The 19,763-nt window shown below is 40.1% G+C and overlaps 1 protein-coding gene across 1 annotated transcript; it reads right to left on the bottom strand.

The window, feature by feature from the left end:
* Positions 1-182: 182 nt before the first annotated feature.
* Positions 183-3,904, bottom strand: SSTR1 (somatostatin receptor 1). The gene has a single exon (XM_021542718.4). The coding sequence runs from the start codon at positions 3,531-3,533 to the stop codon at positions 2,331-2,333; it is 1,203 nt and encodes a 400-aa protein (XP_021398393.2). The 5' UTR covers positions 3,534-3,904; the 3' UTR covers positions 183-2,330.
* Positions 3,905-19,763: the final 15,859 nt, after the last annotated feature.

Raw genomic sequence — 19,763 nt, 5'->3', positions numbered from 1 at the left:
TCATGGATATTATGGGGCATTTTACTGTTTTGACAGACATTTGATTTCTGTGAAAATTTAATTGAGCTTATAAAGCAATTTCATCCTCATTTTCCCATATGTACATGTAAAATATTACAAAATTTAATATTTGAAAATTTTCTTAAAATCATGCCCATTAGGAAGTAAAAGAAAATAAACTGTACAATTGTTAAAGCTTTTAATGAAATATTTTAATAAGGATGTAACAGTTTCCACATTAGCAATTTTTAGACTTAAAAGAGCTGACTCACAGTCCATTGAAGTGAGTTAAGATTTTTTTCTCTCATTTTGATGGACTTTGAATCAGACAACTTTGAAATACTAAATTTATACATTCATTTAACAGTACCTAAGTTTTGGTGAAAGAAATGTACATCCTGCTTTTTGCTGCCAAGAAAAGTTAAAGGGTATAATTTAACAAAAACCTGTAGTAAATCCACCACTACAAATACTAGATACCTTAACTGTCAGCCTTACACTTTACACTGTACTTAAGCACTGCAGCTACGAGTACAATGCTATGGGTATGCTGCTACTAGAGATTTTTCCAGTCTCTTGCTTCATATTGCCATTAGTTATAATTGATACAACCACAGTATTGTGCTAGAGAATTGATTTGTCACAGCTACTGGGACACTTGCCACTGTGTGACACTGTTAGCATAGGTGATAGAAAGCAAAAAACATTGCTAATTTCAACACAGTCTGTACCGATGCTTCTGTGTGGGGTAAAACGGAGTAGGGAGAGGAGGTTTCATTTAATTGGCTGTCATTTATCAAAGAAAGCTTCATCTGTCTATATGAAATTTGTTTTGTCATAAGAGGAGAAGAGAGAAAATTCAAGAGAGAATTTCTGTAGGGGAGACAATGTAAATGAAAGAGTTAGAAAAAATGACAATGTTTTTATCTGGAAAGAATCCTTCTTGAGCATCACCCATTTTAAATGCAACCTTGCAAGTAGCCACCACAGCCATAAGTACACAGTAAAAATTGCTTCAGAAAAACACGTTCACAACACAGTGACAAGGATCAAATAAAAATCTAACAAGAAGACATCTGGCACACATTGAAAACAAGAATTCTCAGAGATGAAACATTAAGAAGCTCTGGGTCAGCATATTATATTGGCAACATATGAAACCCATTTTGTTGGGATTTTTTAGTGCAACAGAAGAAACTGGAGCTAGGGTAATAGCTATTACTGAACAGCTAGTTTTTCTGTCAAGTATTCATTTCAGAGACTGGTGGAGATTTTTAAATGACTCCCCCTTTTTCCATATAGACTAAAGTGGCTTTACCATCATCCAAGTCATTCAAAAACTGTCTCAGCTCCCTTCATTTCTGTTTCACAGCTGATGGAGCAGACTCGAGAGCAGATTCACAGTCTAGTGCTCCCTTTAAACTTTATTATCAGCACACTTTATTGTGTGTGTGGACAGATTCAAGCATTTCCCAACTCAGCAGTCCCCCCAGCTGCCATCTCAGTGAGTCCCAGCTCTCTGCTCCTTATGTGTCACGGGACTGCTTATCTCCTGTCATGAGCAACCTGCCGCACAGCTCCAAACCACAGCAATAATCACATTTTTTTCCTAAGATCTTTTCTGATCTGCTTCTGCCAAGTAGCACAGAGAGTCAAAGTCCCAGTGAGATGGAAGCTGTCTGCAAAGCAAAAAAATATCTTTCTCGAGGACTTTTTGCTCCCTGCTTTCTATTTTATTCTGGGGGGAGGGAATGGTAGGCACAGAGAGAGGCTACTCATTCCTTCCTGGGGGAGGGCAAGGTATGTGTTGGGGGGAATTTTTCCAGCATTTCTAATCTCTGAAGGGGGTGTGTGTACTGACAGATGTTGTATGGGGTCATTTTCAGCTGTGGGGAGTCTGAGCCTGAATGCTGGGGCTCGACTGAGGCAGGCTCGACTCAGTGGCCTGGGGTGTTCCACCAGCCAAGGGGAAGGGCAAACTGTACAAAAGACGGACAGAGAGTCTCTGCAGGACCTTTACAGCCACTTGTCAGACACAGAGAGTGGCAGAGCCAGGCTACCAGACCCTAAGCTAACCCATGAGATCCACAACTCATTAAGTGGATGTCAAAGCATCAGATAATACACCTATTCTCAAGGGGGGCAACCAGGGTGCAGGGGGGCAGCAAATCAAGGATACAGGGTTTTCTTTGCTCTTTCTTGTGCCAAACACTGGTGGCAGTGGGCAGGACCAAAATCCCCTCCCTCCCAGCCTCCCCATGCCACAGCCCTGGCTTCGCTCACCCTCCTGCTGGGGGGCAGTAAGGGAGCTGGAGGACAGGAATGCTTCCTCAGAGGGTGGTAATCCTGGAGGTGCAAGTGCCATTCCTGTACATGCTCCCTGACTCCAGGTTGTCTGGGGGAAAGTCCTCCACGCTGTATGCTCTGCTCTTGAGGGCAGTGGCATAGTAGTCGATGGGTTCCTCTGCAGCATTGTCCATCCAGCTGAGGCAGAGCAGCCGCTGGAAGGACCGCTTGAAATTGTCTGAGAGAAAACCATAGAGGATAGGGTTGGCACAGCTGTTGGCATAGCCCAAGATGACAGAGAGCTGGCTGATGGTGGCATCATCCTGCTCTACAAAGACATTGACCAGCTGCACAATGTAGAAGGGCATCCAGCAGATGACAAAGACCATCACCACCATCATGACCATGAGGGTGATCTTGCGCTCTGAGCGTTTGCGCTGCTGCCAGCCAGCCTTCAGGGCCACCATGCGCATCTTAGCAATGATGAGGATGTAGCAGAGGCAGATGGCCACCACAGGCAGCAAGAAGCCCATCAGAAAGGTGTAGACCACAAAGACCACCAGCCATCTCTGGGTGGGCTCTGGCATGAGCATGTTACAAGCCACTGTTCCATCACTGTTGGCTGCTGTGTTGGAGAAGATGATGATGGGCAGGATGATGAGGATGGAGAGCACCCAGACACCCAGATTGACCATCTTAGCCACAGTGGGGCGGCGGTACCTGGCCGCCTTGATTGGGTGCACCACAGCGATGTAGCGGTCCACGCTGAGCACAGTCAGGCAGTAGATGCTGGTGAACATGTTGATGGCATCCACACTGAGCACCAGGCGGCAGAGCAGGGAGCCAAAGGGCCAATGGTGCAGCAGGGTGGAGGTAACCAGAAAGGGGACGCTAAGCATCAGCAGCTCATCCGCGATGGCCAAGTTGAGGATGTAGATGTTGGTGGCTGTCTTCATCTTGGCATAACGTAGGATCACGTAGATGACCATGGAGTTCCCGCACAGCCCCACCAGGCACACCACGGAGTAGATGAATGAGATGAGGATGGCGCTGCCCTGAGACTCACTCAGGGTGCTGTTCGGAGCGCCAGAGGAATTCCTGCCGCCCGAGTCCATGCCCTCTGCCGCCGCCTCCTCCGAGGCGCCACCCGCTCCGCCGCCACCACTGTCGCTGCCGCCGCTGTCGCTGCCGCCGCTGTCGCTGCCTGCACCGCCCGGAAGCCTGGGGCAGGTGCCATTGGGGAGCATCCTCTGCCCGGACCCCCCCGGCCCCGCTCAGAGCAGCAGGCGTCCGCCGCCGGCTGCGCTGGGCATCATCCCGCCAGGGATGCCGGCGCGGCGGCCGCGGGACGCGGGCATCGGGAGAGAGGCGGCTGCGAGCGCCGTCGCTCCGAGCGGCGGCAATTGCTGCTCCCCGGCTGGTGAATGATTAACAGCAGCGGCGCGTCACCAGCTAAGGAAAGAAGGAGGGAAAGAAAAAGAAATGCAGGAGGAGACGTAAGTGGGTGTCCCTTCCCACCCCCCACTCCCCTTGCCCGCCTCCCATCCCGCCCTCCGGCTGTTCGCAAATCCAGCAGCTCCAGAGCAGCCTGTTCCCTGTTCCCGCTGCCCCACTCTACTCAGTGCCCTCCTATCCTGCACTTCTCTCCCCACCCAGTGTTGTTTCCCCCACCTCCCACTGATCCCCTCCCCGTCCACCATCCTCTCCTCTCCCTCCATTGTCCGCAGTTCTCCATCCATGGCACCTAGGTCCAGACCAGGGGACCCCTGGCAAAAGGACTGTCCTTTGTCCTTTAAGAAAAAAGCCTGGGTGTTGCGTGGGTGAGCAGTGTTACCTGGGCAAGCGTGCCTCATGTCTACGCAGCTGCTGTAACCCTCTCCTGTCACTGCACGAGGTGCGCTGCCCACTCCGAGCGCGGGCACCAGGCATTAGCACCGACCGACAAAGCCCAAAACATTCAATCCTATGCACACAGCGCTATCCATGCCTCCTACCCCCACGCAGCTCCACGCTCCCTACCTTGTCCTGTCCCACCAGCACCAGCTCTAGATATCACTCACGAGCAGCCCTGCCCCTCTCCCCACACTCTGTCCTGAAAGATGCCTCCCCATCATATTGTAACACCCCGGCTCATGTTTTGCCTCTGTCTGTCACATCCAAGAGTGAGTGACCAATTTGCACACTTCAGCTTGACACAGCTATTTACACCACCCTGGTGCCAAGACCATCGCCTGCTGTCCACGCCTCTGTCCCCACACATCTGCTTCCAATCATAGGATGACTTCAAGCTCAACCACCACATGCTGCCTTACCAGTGTTAAAACCTCCTCTCTTAAAATATACTTAAAATATATATTATATATATTTTATATAACATTTATAATATATTTATATTTAATATATGCTTAAAATATATGCATATCCCTGATAGGATTGTATCCACACCAGGAGAGGCAATAAAACCTCCTGAGCCTGTACAGTGACACAAACCATTGGTAACAACTCCATTCATATGCTGCATATATGTAGCTGTCACTACATAACTTCTCCCATGCTGTACCCACCAACTGCTTCTATACACTGACCTATCCTGTGCTGTTTTTTTACATACACTCTGATTCTAGATGAACACACATACACCAGCAGTTCCTGCTGTTGTCATCTCTAGGCAAACACTGACACTTTAAACACCTCATCCTCATCACCAGTTCTAAACACACATGAACATCTTCAGATAGTCCTAATACTGCATCTCTCTTCTCTGGCAAGGAAAATTTTCTTAAAAAAAGAAGAGCATGACTTTCCATACACCTCTCCTGCTGGGCAATATGTCTCTTCTCCCTATATGTTATTGTTTTGACTATACAATTTGTCCTTACATGCTTGTACATAACCACTAAATCAATTTTCATACACCACCACCACCATTCTGTATATACCACCTGACCATTCTGTATTAACTAGATGTGGTTACTCACTAGTTCACACAGACCCTCACACTTGCATAAACATTCCCTCAGGCATACACACAAAATACCCAGTAAATGCTTATTTATTCTGTTGACTGTAGCCCCCCATCTGTGTGAGCAAAGCATACCTGTATGGGTAATGACCTGTCTCTACACATAAACTGCTGCCTAAGAGCACCACCTTCTTTTGTCAAGAACAGCAGGTCCACATCACACAAGTATCACCACAGTGCATGTGCTGCTAAATGGTCCCCACAGCACCACTATACTCAGCATCACACAAGCATCCTTCCAACCTACGCATTTTACTGTGCACACATACCCATCACCTCCTACTGTTCACACATCTTGTTATCACCGTCTGCCCACCATCACAATTATGCATATTATCACTACCCACCACTTTAATATGCAGATACATGCAGCATTTCCATCAATTGATTACAACCCATCATCAGGAATTTATTCTCTCTAGAACCATATATATCTTAATGCCTTTCATCAACACCAGCATCTATTTAAACACATGCATGTAACCTCTCTGACTGTATGACTTTCCTCATATCAGTCATACACACCCAGGCACTCCCATGTGATGGGCATGTGCTCTTTGACACCTTGTGAAAAGTATTACATTTAGCACATGCATACTTTTGCATGACCCTTACCAAGCTGTTTCTTTCTCTTCTGTGTTTAAAGAACAGATTGTGAATACATATAGATGTAGATATACACCCCTACACATTACAAAAATAACCTTATTCAATTTTTAGTAATTGCATACAAGTTCTATTTGGTTGATACTCTTTTTGACTTTTGACGACTTTTTGTATTTATATTCTAGTGTAGAAATGCACTTATTGAGCAGTATCTGCAAATGATCTTACCATTCCTAGGACTGTTCTTGTATACGAGGGTTTGTCTAGATGTTTGAGCACTTAGGATGTCATACAAATTAAAATTCATACTTACATTTGGGTTTAAAGGTTGTATATTCTGATGTGCTATCATCAGAGCTTCTAGCAGACAGAGAAAAAAATATATTGAACACAATGGAAAATCTTTTCTTGCAATGTGCTATCTGACACTGCTCAAATTTCTGCAATTACATAAATTCAGCTGAAGAATTATTTTCTTTAAAGTTTGTATACTAAGAGAATATGAATCAGCCTTCAGTCATTGATATGAGAAGGAGCAGAAATCAATAGCTGCAAACCCAAGAACATCCGGTTGGTTTCAAAACTTCAGTCTGTTGTAAAACCTACAGTTCAAATACAATCTGATATTTGTTTACATGAGCATTTGTTTTAATGGTCATTTACTTATGGAGCACAAATCAAAGGGTTTCCTTCTTTCATATTGTTATAAATTGTCATGTAGACATTTGTGCTGTTGCCCATTTCACATTATTTTGCCATACTTGAATTTGTCCATGCCCTGCACCCAAAGGGTCAGTAAAAACTCTTCTGTTGAAATAGATTTCTTACTGTATTTATTCAAAATAAATCACTTATAAATTGTAATTCCTGCAACTGTAGCCCCATTAGGCATCACACACATATCTGCTTGACGTAAGTGCCCAGGAAAAAGAAATGCCATCATAGGCATAATTATAGTAATGTACCCTGTGCTACAGAATACACTCAGAAGGTTTGATATCTCCACTCACTGAAGTTTCCTTTGGATATGGAAAATTTCACAATAGTGAATTATATCACCTTCCAAAAAGGAATTGAGTGTCTGCTTAGTCTTTTATATCAATTCCTCTAACAAATGTTATAGGTATTAATTTACTGAGAATTTATAGCTACTGATCTTTACAAATGTTCAATGTTGCTCAAGATTTTCAACCTCAACTAAAGTAAAGTAGAAATGCTTAATCAGAAATAATGCATTTTATTATCTCACTAATGATATACTGCCATTTTAAATACCAACAATGGCATAGTTGAAATATTCCTTTAAAGCAGAAATTCTGACATAAGCCAATTCTAATTTGGAAAGGTGCTTGGAAATTTTATTTTTTTTGCCTAAGGACTTTACCTGTAAGGGGTATACCAGAGGTCTAAACTTGTGTTTACAATCCACCTGTCACAGAGTGGGGGAGGGCAGCTTGACCTTCTCAACACATCTGCAGGTTGATCTAAGACATACACAGAACCTTTCCAATTGCCCATTTTTGTAGCAATACCTGCATCTCGTGGAAGGGAGGAAACAGAGTTATCTCTCAAATAAACTTCTGGGCCATGCTGGGAAGTTTAGGACTAAGGTTTAGGTTGTGCCTGGGGTTAGAATTAGGGTTGAGACAGGAAGCCCATAGCTCCAGGTGCAGTGGGGGTGCAAGGGGGAGGATCAGTGGTGGGGTAGTCTGTGCAAAGAGCTCATACCAGAACACTTGTTTGTCCCACTGGGATAAACCTGGGCATCTCAGGCTACAGTTCATCCCTTGCCTAGGCTTATATTAAGGTCAGGAGAGAGACAAAGCCAAGAGCTCTGACTGAAAGGCATTGAGAAGGGTTTAAAACCTGAATAAGGTAGGGGAAGACTACACAGCTGCTATCCCTTTACAATTTTCTCCTCTGTGCTATAGGATGGGGACTCTGGACAGGGTAAATCTTTTGACTACTTGTATCCTACTACTTGACCCTTGGACTAGGGCTAGAAAAGAGAGAAAACCAAGATCTCCAAGGGAGCTGAACTTTAAGAGGGACTGTCAAAGGGTGAGGAGACTGCAATTTTTTCCCCCTGTCCACATCTCCTACGGGAAATGGGTGAGCTCTCAGGTCAAGGTCCATTCCAAACACATTGTAGGGTCAGACTTAGGTGAGGCAAAGCCCAGAGCTCCACATGATGAAGCCCTTCCCATTGATAATCAGAGCTCAATCCCTGAAGAATTTTAGGCATGAATGCCAGTGATAATTAGAGTAGCTTCCTGGCAAACCTTTCTCCTGATGGCGGAGTAAAGCTAATACTCAAAATCTCCTAGATAAAAAAGCCTACAAACAGCTCCCAAGGCAGATGATATCTTTTCTCTCTGTCAAATTACATTTCAGCTAATGTCACTGTGTCTCAAGTATTGTGGCAAGAAAAAGGAAACAGTCATGACACTTAAAATGAGGCCTATGGTAATTAATTAAGTATTTAAACCTGAGACAGTATATTAATAGTTTTCTTCATCATCTTTCAACTTTTGAGCAAAGCAGTGATGTGGTAATGCATGAGGCTGGTCTAATTTGCATATGCCATGAACCCTAAGTAAATTAAAATGAGATTTTGTGGGCTGAGTCATGACAATGTGGTCCCACTGATTAATTCAGTAAAGTGTCTCCTATTCAAACTGTAGACACCCTGTGCACTACTCAAACCAAGTGTTTCATAAATCTTGCTGAGAAATTAATGAGTGAACACTCTCTCACAACTACATATTTCTACAAAATAGCAAAATATAATTGAATTTGGGTAATCAATTGAATTATAGCTTGCTATAGTTTTCTTAAAAATCATTCAGTACCCATTTTAATTGCATATCTTAGGAAGTCATACATTTTTCATGACCTTTTGATTAAGACGGAAAATTTTGTGCTGCTTGAACCACTTCAGATGTAAATTCTGTTCTTAGTTTTTGACTGATATCATTGGATGTGCTTTGAGTCACCAGAGATTTTAACTTTTCCTTAGAATGTCAACATACTTTTAAAAGTTTACCTTTTAATACAGAGATTGTGTCTTAGATGCCATTATTCTTGTTATTTTACTTTTAGCAGAGAGCCTAAACTTTACATTAATTTTATCTATGATTGAAAGAAAATGAAGTGCAAATAGACAGATGGGAGCAGTTCATTATAGTAGCATGTTAGAAAGCATTTTCTCCTAAAAGAAAAATTTTGTCATTTATACCTTACAATTAATTGAGAAATTAACAACTATTCTTTAAAAACAGATGTGTTAAACAAGAGTCATCAGAGAAAGGGTCAAGCTGTTGCTTAGAGAACACATGAATGAATCTTTGTGTCTTGATCCAGTTGCATTTATCTCAGACTCAGCTGCTGAAAAAGTTCAAATCACATGACTGAAAAAAGTTGTGTTACATTGCAACCCTTCCCACTTCATCATGTTTTCTACTGTAGGAGTTAATAACTGTCACGTAGTACCATTGTTTAAATCAATTATCTGGAAGTCGTACAACAAACTGCTTTCTGTCATTAGTATTTTTTCATGCAGGCTGAGGGCTGCACACGTCTGCTGACAGCACACTCCCAGTTCTCAAGAGCAAGGTAGCTGCCCCAGCAAACAAGATATAATATAGTACCCACATCTGATCTCAGACACACATTTTCAAATCTGAATAAATAATTCTGCCTATTGGTAGTTAACCAGGTTTGTATAAATGTGTAAATGGTTTGATCTCGGGTTTCATCTCTGTCTCCGGTCAAAAAGTTACTCAGTAACAGCAGAAACAGCAGCAGGTGCAACCCAAATGCTACTGAGTAAGTTTGGGCTGCAAACATAACCAAGGACAAATTATATTTAGCAGATTTCCATCATGGCTAGTTAAAATGGGCCTGGATCAGGGCAAAAATTGAAGAAAAACCTATTAGGTTGTCTGCTTCTTGACTTTTGGTTGTGATGTTTCCCTACAGCAGATAGTGTCCTCTGCTGGTTCATACAACCTGATTTTGGAAAAGCTCAGTTATTAGTCCTCACCAGAGTCTTTATGGTAATTGTTACGTTTAAATGTATGCTGATAGAATACTGTTTTCTAGTATTAAGTATTTATTTTGGCAGTATAAATATTGCACTAAACATAAGAGGAAAATGAGGAGTGATCAATTATGAATGGGGTGGGCTGGAGAAAAGGAGGGGTGCTATTTGCAAACAAATAACTTTAAACAAATCTATAAATATTTCTATGATTGAAGAGAGCAAAGTAAATTTTTAAGATAACCATTGATGTTATATGGCACCCAGTTAAATTTTATCACTTATTTCATATAGGTTGTGGAAATATTCCTCAGAGTGTGAGTTTTCATTTAAAGGTGATATGAATAAATGATACAGATCTTCCTGATGAATAGCTTCTCAGCCTTCTGAAACATATTTATACAGCAAACAGTCATTAAACTCATAAATCTATTAAAAATGTGATTTTCATCATGTTCTGATTTGTAATTGTTTCTTTTCACTTGAACGTAATGGAAAGTTATTTTAATAATAGAAATGATAACACACAATTAAAGGCAAATATTGCTACTAACAAGTGAAGTAGCAGTACGTGTCACACAGTGACAGCGCCGGTCCAGTTTCAGCTGCCTGAAGGTTAAGTCTGCACAAGACTGACTAAAGAAAAGCCTGATCCTGTAGTTAAATTTGGTTATCTCTACTACTTGTGCACCTCTGGAAATGGTTCAGCATTTGGGAAACATTATTTTATACACATAACAGTCACTGAAAATATTCCAGATTTTTCTTTTTTTTTAAATCTGTTATCTGATATTCTCATATATCTGTGCTTTGAGCAGCCACCAATGCTACTCCAGAGGGGTACAGTGGGTTCAGCAGGAGAATAATGACAGCACACTGGTGTTTTAGCCATTGCTGAGTGTTGCCCACCCTGAGTCAAAGACTTTTCAGTGTCTCATTCTCTCATAGTGAGGAGCTGCACTAAAAGCTGGGAGAGAGCCTGGCCAGGACAGGTGACCAAACTGGCCAAAGGGACATTCCATATCATAGAATGCCATACTCATTTTATAAACTGGAGGGAGTAATCCAGGAGCTGCTGAAATCTGCTTGGGGACAGGCTGGACATTAGTCAGTGGGTGGTGAGCTATTACATTGTGAATCTCTTGTCTTCTCCCTCTCCTGTTCATTACAATTATTGTTACAATCATTATCATTATTGCTTTTATTATCATTATATTATATATTTTTAAAAAATTATTGAACTGGTTTTATCTCAACCCAACAAAGTTAACTTTTTTTACTTGGTTCTTCTTCCCACTGGAGTGAACAGCTCTGTGATGCTTAGTTGCTGACTGAAGTTAAATTATGACAGTGTGAAACAATAAAGTGTATCATGGTATTTAACACATATATTCACATTGCTGCCTCATAGTGTGGACAGGGGTCAAAAGGACTGAAGACATTTCTATGTCTTGAGTAAAGGTACTGTTAGTCGTTCTTACAAGCAGTTGCACACATATAAGTGTCCCTGTTTTTCCATAATTTTATTTTCACCTCAATTTAAAACTCAAAGTATTTGTTTTTCATTTCCTACCTACACATATAATCTTCTTTTGACACACAAAACACAAATTGTTTTAACTTCTTTCATGCTAGCTACCGTTTTCTTTATCCTGTTGCTGTAATTATCAGATAGGAAATGTGTTTTGCAATTTCCAAAACTATCTGAGGAGAAGATGAATAGGTCAAGGTCACGAAGCAGCCAGAGATGGTAAATGGCTGTTTAATCTCTGTGTCACAATCAATAATGTACCTTACACCACCTTAGAGTGCAAACTGAGTGTAATAATATGCCAGTGAAATACAGAAAAGTAGGCAGTTTTTAAGTACATGCATTTATTAGAAGATGAGTTGAGATCCAGTCTTGACCTCTTGGATTAGAAAGAGGGCACAAAAAGTAGAAAAATATTATCGATACCATCCATGTTTACCTTCCTATGTTTGTAATGACTCACAAACTTTTTGGCTCCATTCAAAACTAATCCATTGGTAGTGGGATAGAGCCTGGAGTAGCAGAAATGCAGTCCCTTGATTTAGTGCCTCTTTGTGGTGGCAGTACATGAGGGGCGTTCCTGGGGCACATACTCAGTTTTTGCATTCAGACACCACTCTGCAGTGTGAATAAAAGGGAATTGAACAGTAAAATTAGGAGAAACACTTGAAAAGTGATCCAAATTGAGCCACTGATTTAGATATTCCCAGAGGGGTGTGGTAAGCTGTGTCATGCTCCACTGAATATTAATGGCAAGCCCTGGATTTTATATATACAGAACACTATTTTGAGCAGAAAGTTTGTTAGCATCTGTACAAGTGATGGAGACACTCTCTGCTCTCCTCAATCTTTCAAACAGTGTGTGCTGAGAAACAAAATTTTTAGACCACCATTCAGATAGACCTTCCACTGTACATCTCTTCCCCAGTAGTTTGCATCACTCCATTTTTCATGCCAAACAGTCTGTGGGGTTTGTACTGTTTGGTTTGGTGGGTAATAAGTCAAAGCATATATTTAACATCTCATCCTGTGAAACCTGCTTGTCCACAGGATGCTAGGCCTTCATTTCCCCCAAAATTTTCCACTGGTGCTTCTGAGATCAAACACACGAATAACAGAAAATTAAGAGCTGTGCAGTGTGCAAGCTGCCTTAGGAATAGTCTATGTAGTCTAATATTTTGCTGTCTGAATGAATAATGGCTATCACTACTGCAGGTCTGTGAACTAAACCCTGGGGGCTGTGGCCATGCCTGGTTTGTCAGTATGCATTTTAGTAGCCAGCAGCTCCTGCTTTTAGCTGCTGGGAAATCTGGCTGCCAGTCTCTAAGCTCTAGGGGAAACCACAGGGAGGAGATCTTTATGTGTTCTTTAGGCATGGCCAAGACTCTTAAATTTTACCCTACAGCTCAGACACCAGCAGATGCACACAGGAGATGAGAGCTGGGAGACAGCTCTGTTTTTAAAATACAAACAGGCATACCAGTCATACCCAGGTAAGAATAAGTGTTTTGTTTTGTGGTTTTTCAAGATTCCCATAAAGACTCCCATGCAAGAGGAGGGGAATAAACCTAGATGTGTTTGCTTCTTTCTCTTATAAAACCTATAATGACTGAAAGATGTTTATCACTTTAAGGTTATCAAAATAAAATGTATGATATGCTGATCCAGTTGTGGTAAAATTTTCACTGAATTAACTGAAGCCAATATTTTATCTGAGGCAGAGTGTGGAGGATGAACAAAGAACTCATCATTCCCTCTACTGATGGAAATAAACACATCACAATGTGCTAGTACATGATTATCAGGTAATAAACCCATGACTATAAAGATGGGGCTTTCTAATTAGACTAGGGAGAATATAGATATGATATACCACATTGCAGCTTCTCTAGCTTTCCTAGACTGAACAGCTACCTGTGAATATGAGAGAATGTGTGGAGAAAGGTCTGAACTACCATTACAGTGGTGAAAAAACCAACTGCCAATGCAGTTCCTTCCCATTTCTATCTCAGCATTTATTTCTGGAACACTTTAAAGGAACAATGGGCAGTACTCCTGTAGCCTGATGGACAGCAAAGCTGAGTTTTTAGTTCTCAGTAGCAATGGTCTCATGACTTCTATCATGCTGTGGAATAGGCAGAATTCTTTTAACACATGTGAATTTGAGTTGATCAGAAAGTTAGGATTTTATTTTATACTAACTACAGAAGAACAGGAAGGGGTGAATTTTCTGAAGGCATTTCTTCTGAATGGCATTTATTTGTTTCCTTCTGTCATTGTTGGCCCTTACTTGTGTCAGCCCTGATTCTGCAATCTTCATGCCTTTCAGGTATCATCTAATGCCACAGAAGCTGGTCTGAAACAGAGTTTTAATGTTTAGTTTGAGTACTGGTTGTAGAATTGTCCTTTTTTACATAGGTATTTGGTATTGAATATTCCTCTGATTCCAAAACTAGGTCTTCCAGAAAAATAGAAAGGAAAATGTTCATTATTGACCATGCATCATAAAAGTCCTTTGCATATCAATTATATTGGCTTTGACTTTTTATGCATTAGCAAATCCCGTTGCAGGTTTAGAGTGTTATTGAATAGGGACAATTTTACTGACTTCAGTCAAAGCATTGCCAGACTCATTTTCTGATGTGGACAGAAAAATAAAAAAAAAGTTTGGAGACTCCTAACATTTATATGATGAGATCATTTAAAACCTGTTGTCTTATCATCTTTAAATAAAATCTCTTCCATAAAAGAGATATAAAAGAGATGCAAGAGACTCTTACAGAAGCCCACCTCATCTTTTAACTTCTCATAAACTGCTGACACTAAATTTACCAAAAATCTTGCCTGAAACCTGTGTTATTTGGATAGTATTTTTAGAAATAAAAGACCAGTCTTAATGTTGCAACATAGTTATTTTAAGACATATAGCTCAGTGGAGGAATATCCACCTTTGATATCATCAGAATTCTGCTGAATAATGAGTGACACCAGTACCTGACATCCTAATGGATAAATTTAGACATCTTAAACCTCACAGGCCTATCTCAATTTCTCAGTTTGGTCCTAGTTTTTGTATACTATGCTAATTTGTTTCAGGTCAGTTTAATTTAAAGAAAATGATGTAAAAAAATGTAAAGAAATGTTTCTTTCTGCAGCTATGCAGATATCCAGTAAATACACCCAGGTTCTCCTCTACCAGGGTCCAAATTTCCTGTTCATCATGTTTCAGCAGTCGTAATTCACACAAGCTTCCCTGTGGACTGCAAGCTTTCCATCCTTTCCATACGTGGCCACTCCAATAAAACAAGCTGAAGGTAGCTTCAACAATGTTACTTGCTATCCTGTATCAAGAATGAAAAGATGATTTCATCATCTGTGAATTTTAATTAAACTCAATACATTCCTTGCACTTGTGTGGTATTAATCCTGCAGTCTTATTATTTGTGGACCTCTGTTCTGAGCTGGAATTGATGGTAAGCTCGCAGTGTCAGAGATTTAAGATGCACACAAATGGGCTAGTAAGAGAGAAGAGAATGTGCTCCTGTAACAGCTGATAATGTGAAGAGTTGTTCTTCAAAAAATTATTAATAAAGTAAAAGCAAGACGGGTTTTGCAACAACAACCATTGACCTTCTTTCTCCTTTTAGCAATTTAATGAAGTTGGTTATGAATCAGCTGAACACTGTAGCAGTGGCTTCTTGCTTCACTGTAATTTTTGTTCTATACATATTTCTTATATATTCAGTCCCTAATTTTAGCATTGATTTTGCTCTTATGATTTTATAGTCTGTATGAATTTATTTTCTTTCTCATATGAAAGGCAGTATATAATCCTCCTGAGTGCAATTTGAATTCACATCCATGTACAAACCCGTTTCCTGTGGTACTTGTCGGAAAGGCTTACTCAAAAGAATTTAATCTTTACTATGTGTTAGTTTATTTTAAATGAATATGCAACAAGCACTACAAACCAATGTGTCAGTACCTTTAAAGCATTTAAGATAGATATAGGAAATAGTATTATTAACTTTTAAAAAATATTTCAAATTTTTACTTAATATTTTCAACTCTTTGGTGAACCTCCAGATCCACTGGGCTTGTACATGGATGCAGGAAGATTTACGGGCTTTTAGAGACCAATAAATACACACCAAAAAGTTTCTCTTCTTCTCTTTATAAACTGATAATACTTTGAAGTGTACCCTGAGGTACACTTCTAAGGGGTAGGGAAAAAATAAGCCTGTGAAATATGTAGTGTAAGCTTTCATGGATCTGGCACTGGTTTGTTGCTCATCTTGTGACATATTTGGAATGCAGAAATCTTTACACTTCAGGAAAGTATCCAGTGCTACTCAGCCAATATGAAACAGAACATAGTCTGCAAGAGAAATTAGTCATGCGTACTTTCACAATTGAGAGTCCAGTTACATGCATGGAACATGACAAGCATGGCCCAAGAAGAGCCATCTTTGCTTTTGAATATGGTTCCTTGAAGGCAAGAGGGAGGTGGGTACTCTCATGACAAAATTGGCCAAAAGTCCTAGAGAGCAGAAGCCATGACTGGCACTAAATGCAGATATTGTGCTGAAAAATTTTGTTTGGAACAAACAGAAATTTGAAGATACAATTTGGTTAGTGTGCTGATTGATCCTAATATTAGTTTTAATAAAGTGTTCTGGGTAGAACAGCTGAAAGGGCAATGCTTATTGTTTCATTATGGTATCATTCCAGCAGTTTCCCTTGTTCTTCCCTCATTGATGCAAAAACACAACTCCCACAGCACTGTCAGGGCAGGGAGCTTAATGACACTGAGACTGCTTTAGGCATTCAGGCTGCCAGCTTTGGATGTAGCATGCATGCTGGTTTGTGTTTTCCTGTTAGCCTCAAAATTTGACCAAGCTTTCCTGTTATTCATCTTCATTTGTTCCTTAATTGTTAAAACTTTGGGAAAGATTTAACTTCCAGTTTTATCAGCAGCTCTATTGGTTTTATATTCTACATTAGGAATTTAGTTTCACATTCTAAATTTCTAGTCACTAAGATCTGAGAGGGAGCTGTCTTTAATCACATATTGCTCCTACAGACTATTAGTTTTACAGTAGCAATAATCCTGGTGAAATTGATTTATTACAGCAATTATGGCCAATTTCAGGTTTGCTACTAAGTTAACTGCTGTCAGCATGCTCTTATGACTCTTTTACCAATTCCTTAATTATAAATAATAATTATGAAACACAGTATGATTCACTGCTGACAAAGATTGACTATATTCTAATATTGTGTTATCAATATGAGGGCAGTTGGGGTAGTTAAGCACAGCATGATCATTCAAGTGATCTTTATGACTTGCCAATTAATAAGAAGTTAAATATATTTTTAAATGGCCTGAAAAGCTTAGCTTTTACCAACTCCCTGTAGGCAAATACCAGAAATAAGAATTTTTTTCCCCTGTTACAGTCTACATGAATTCAACAATCTTTTCCCCCCATGTTTCTGTAAAACATTATGCCATCTGTAGAAAGACATAGAGCATGGAGTAGAAGAGCACAGCTTTGCCAAGACCTGAGAAGATCAGCTTTGGTTTTGTGTTCTAGTAACACCTGATTAATGGATAGAGTATTTTCACAGAAGTGAACAGAAAAAGGAATATTGTCTTTTTTTTCTCTGCATTACATGCTAAAAGTGTTGTTCACCTTCTTTGATCACATCAATACCTCCCTGATACAAAAGTATTGCAAACTCCAGAACTGGCAGTGCTTTGTGGTCTCCTGTTCTCTGCCCATAACATACAACAATTAACTCTTCTGAGTAAAGAAGGACTTCAGATCAATTATGCTTTGTGGTTTGAATATAGAGAATTTATTTGATCAGCAGAGGTTTTGACTGCATGATCCCTGGGTGTAATCTCTATGAATCTGTGAAAACATCTTTGCCATCTCTAACAGCATCAACTCTCCCTTCCTATGCTGAGCTCCCACCATAACAGAGATGAAAAGGGAGGGGAGGAAGTGGGTGAGCCTCTTCCCCTTCCACGATAACACATGATCTAGACAGAGGAAAGTGAGCAGCCATTCATTAAAGCCTCTGATTGGGGTCTTACCTTAATTATTTTTGTAATGACTGTACTGACATCCAGTGAGCCTGAGGAAAAACATTGTCCTGTAATCCTGCATTGAGGATTACAATAAAACAGAATTCTCAGCCTCAAAAATTTACAATCCAGAATGACAGAAAGCAGAGGGGCAAAGAAATTACAAATTTCTCAAGAAGCTGGAGAAATTATGAATGAACACTGGATTTTTAAAGATATTTTTTTGTTTATGGTGTGCTAAATATACACAGGAATATAAGACTCAGACCCCTAAATTCTCTAATTACTGTAAATTAACTGCAATTATACTCAAAAATATTGCTAGCAATTTAAAAAAGCTTTTAGATTAAAATAGTTTAAGTCAAAGGATTGTATTAATAAAACTTTACGGTTCTGTGCACTAGCTCTTAATTGGGTGACCTTCTACAGGAAGGACATTTGCATGTAGCCCATTCATATCAGCTTTATAAATGCAAGGCAGCAGAACAGTAAAAACTTGATGAGGCTTTCCTTTGTCTCCGTTTTGCTAGGCAGAAAAAGGATTCTCAATAATAAGTCACAACAATGGCTCTGTAGCCAACATACTTAGAGGGAAAAGGGCTGTTTTGAGTGCTTGTTAAGGAAGATTAATTCAGGCTAAATGAAATAAGAAATATTGCATCTTTCCAAAGCAGTTATAATTAAACCTGACTAGCACCAGATGTCACCAGTTAAAGGAAGCACGGAGTGAGTGTGCTCAGCTTCGTGAGATACAGTGAAGATGTTTAATAATAATACTCACCTCTCCATAAATTTTAGGCTTCTTCACAGTTTGGAACCAACAGAGCAGGGTTTTGGTTGTCTAAATTTAATCATTTCACAAAGGAAAAAGTTCAGAAGCTGAAACAAAATCTAGAAGCAGAAAATGTACCAGCAAGACCAGACTTATGAATTGAGTGCCTGCAGTTGTTCTGTGACTATGTAGGAGCATCAAAAATCTGTGGGTATTATACAAAGAGCCATTAAAATTCTCCAGATACATGAAACCTTTTCCATGCAAAATTACAGAACTGTCCTATCTCTTCAGTTTATTGCCCAGCTTAGTGTCAAGGCTGGCAGGATTCCACAACTCAGCAGCTCCCCTCAACAACTCTCCTCCTCTCTCAGCCTCCCGAGATCTCCCAGCAAGGACACAGATATCATCTCTATATTGTGAGAGAAAAATCTAGTATGTGCTGTAACACTGAGTTTCTTCAGAGAGGCCAACCTGCTCTAAACCATGGCCATATAGACCAAAATTCTGGCACAAGAAGTGGAAATACTCTGTCTTGAGCCTAGACTCATATGAACCATCATCTTCTAATGAGACACGTGGTGTAGGATACCTGCTGTTGTGGATAGAACAAGTTCCATCTCAGATTGTTCCCTCAGTTTTAAATTGCTTGGAAGGAAATGGTTAATTACTGCTGTAATCTCAGTGGATTTCATCACAATCTATAGAAAAGAATCCGTAGTGGTGAGGAGTTTCCTTTATTTCTGACACAAAGCCTGCCCTCTTCTGCATACTAATGTGTTAAATTTGTAAGGTAGATGGGTGCTCAACACAAACGGGAGCTGGTATCCCAATGCATTTCCTGATCCATCTTATATAGACTCTTGGCTTCTTTAGTTGCTGGAGTTTATAGTTATAGCATACCTTTGCATTTGTATGCAGCAACAACCATGCTAAACAAAGACTTATTCTTATAAACACTATCTGAAGACACCTCATGACAAAAAACCTCAAGAAATAGATATAATAAACAGATTCTTGCTGTTTAAGACTCTGCTGTTGCAACCATTTAAGCATGTAATTTATTTTAATAAATCCACTGTCTTCACTGTGATGGTGTTAGCAAATTTAATCACATATATAATAATTTCAAAACTGAGGCTGAAATCTAGAAATGACACAACTGCATTAGTATTTATCATTGCTTGCAGAAAAAGGGTATGGTACTTATAAGGCATTAAAGGTGGATTTTCTGCCAGAAAAATCTTGAGGTACAGTTATCATTTTGCTGCAATCAGTTGGTAACATTATTATTAGAGATATTTTTAAAACATTACTTAGCATAATATCTGACAGAATTCTTCATGAGAAGAGCTAATAATACATTTACCAATGCCAACATGGGGTTTTCTTTGATAGGAAAGTAATGAAAAA

This window comes from Lonchura striata, chromosome 5 (genome assembly GCF_050655825.1).
Source record: "Lonchura striata isolate lonStrDom1 chromosome 5, ASM5065582v1, whole genome shotgun sequence".
Taxonomy (NCBI): domain Eukaryota; kingdom Metazoa; phylum Chordata; class Aves; order Passeriformes; family Estrildidae; genus Lonchura; species Lonchura striata.
Note: the sequence above shows the minus strand (reverse complement) of the source record. Positions and strands in the feature narration are given on the sequence as shown.

What these genes read in the sequence shown, in the direction of transcription:
- SSTR1 (XM_021542718.4), bottom strand. Translation starts at nt 3,533, where the DNA reads ATGCTCCCCAATGGCACCTGCCCCAGGCTTCCGGGCGGTGCAGGCAGC.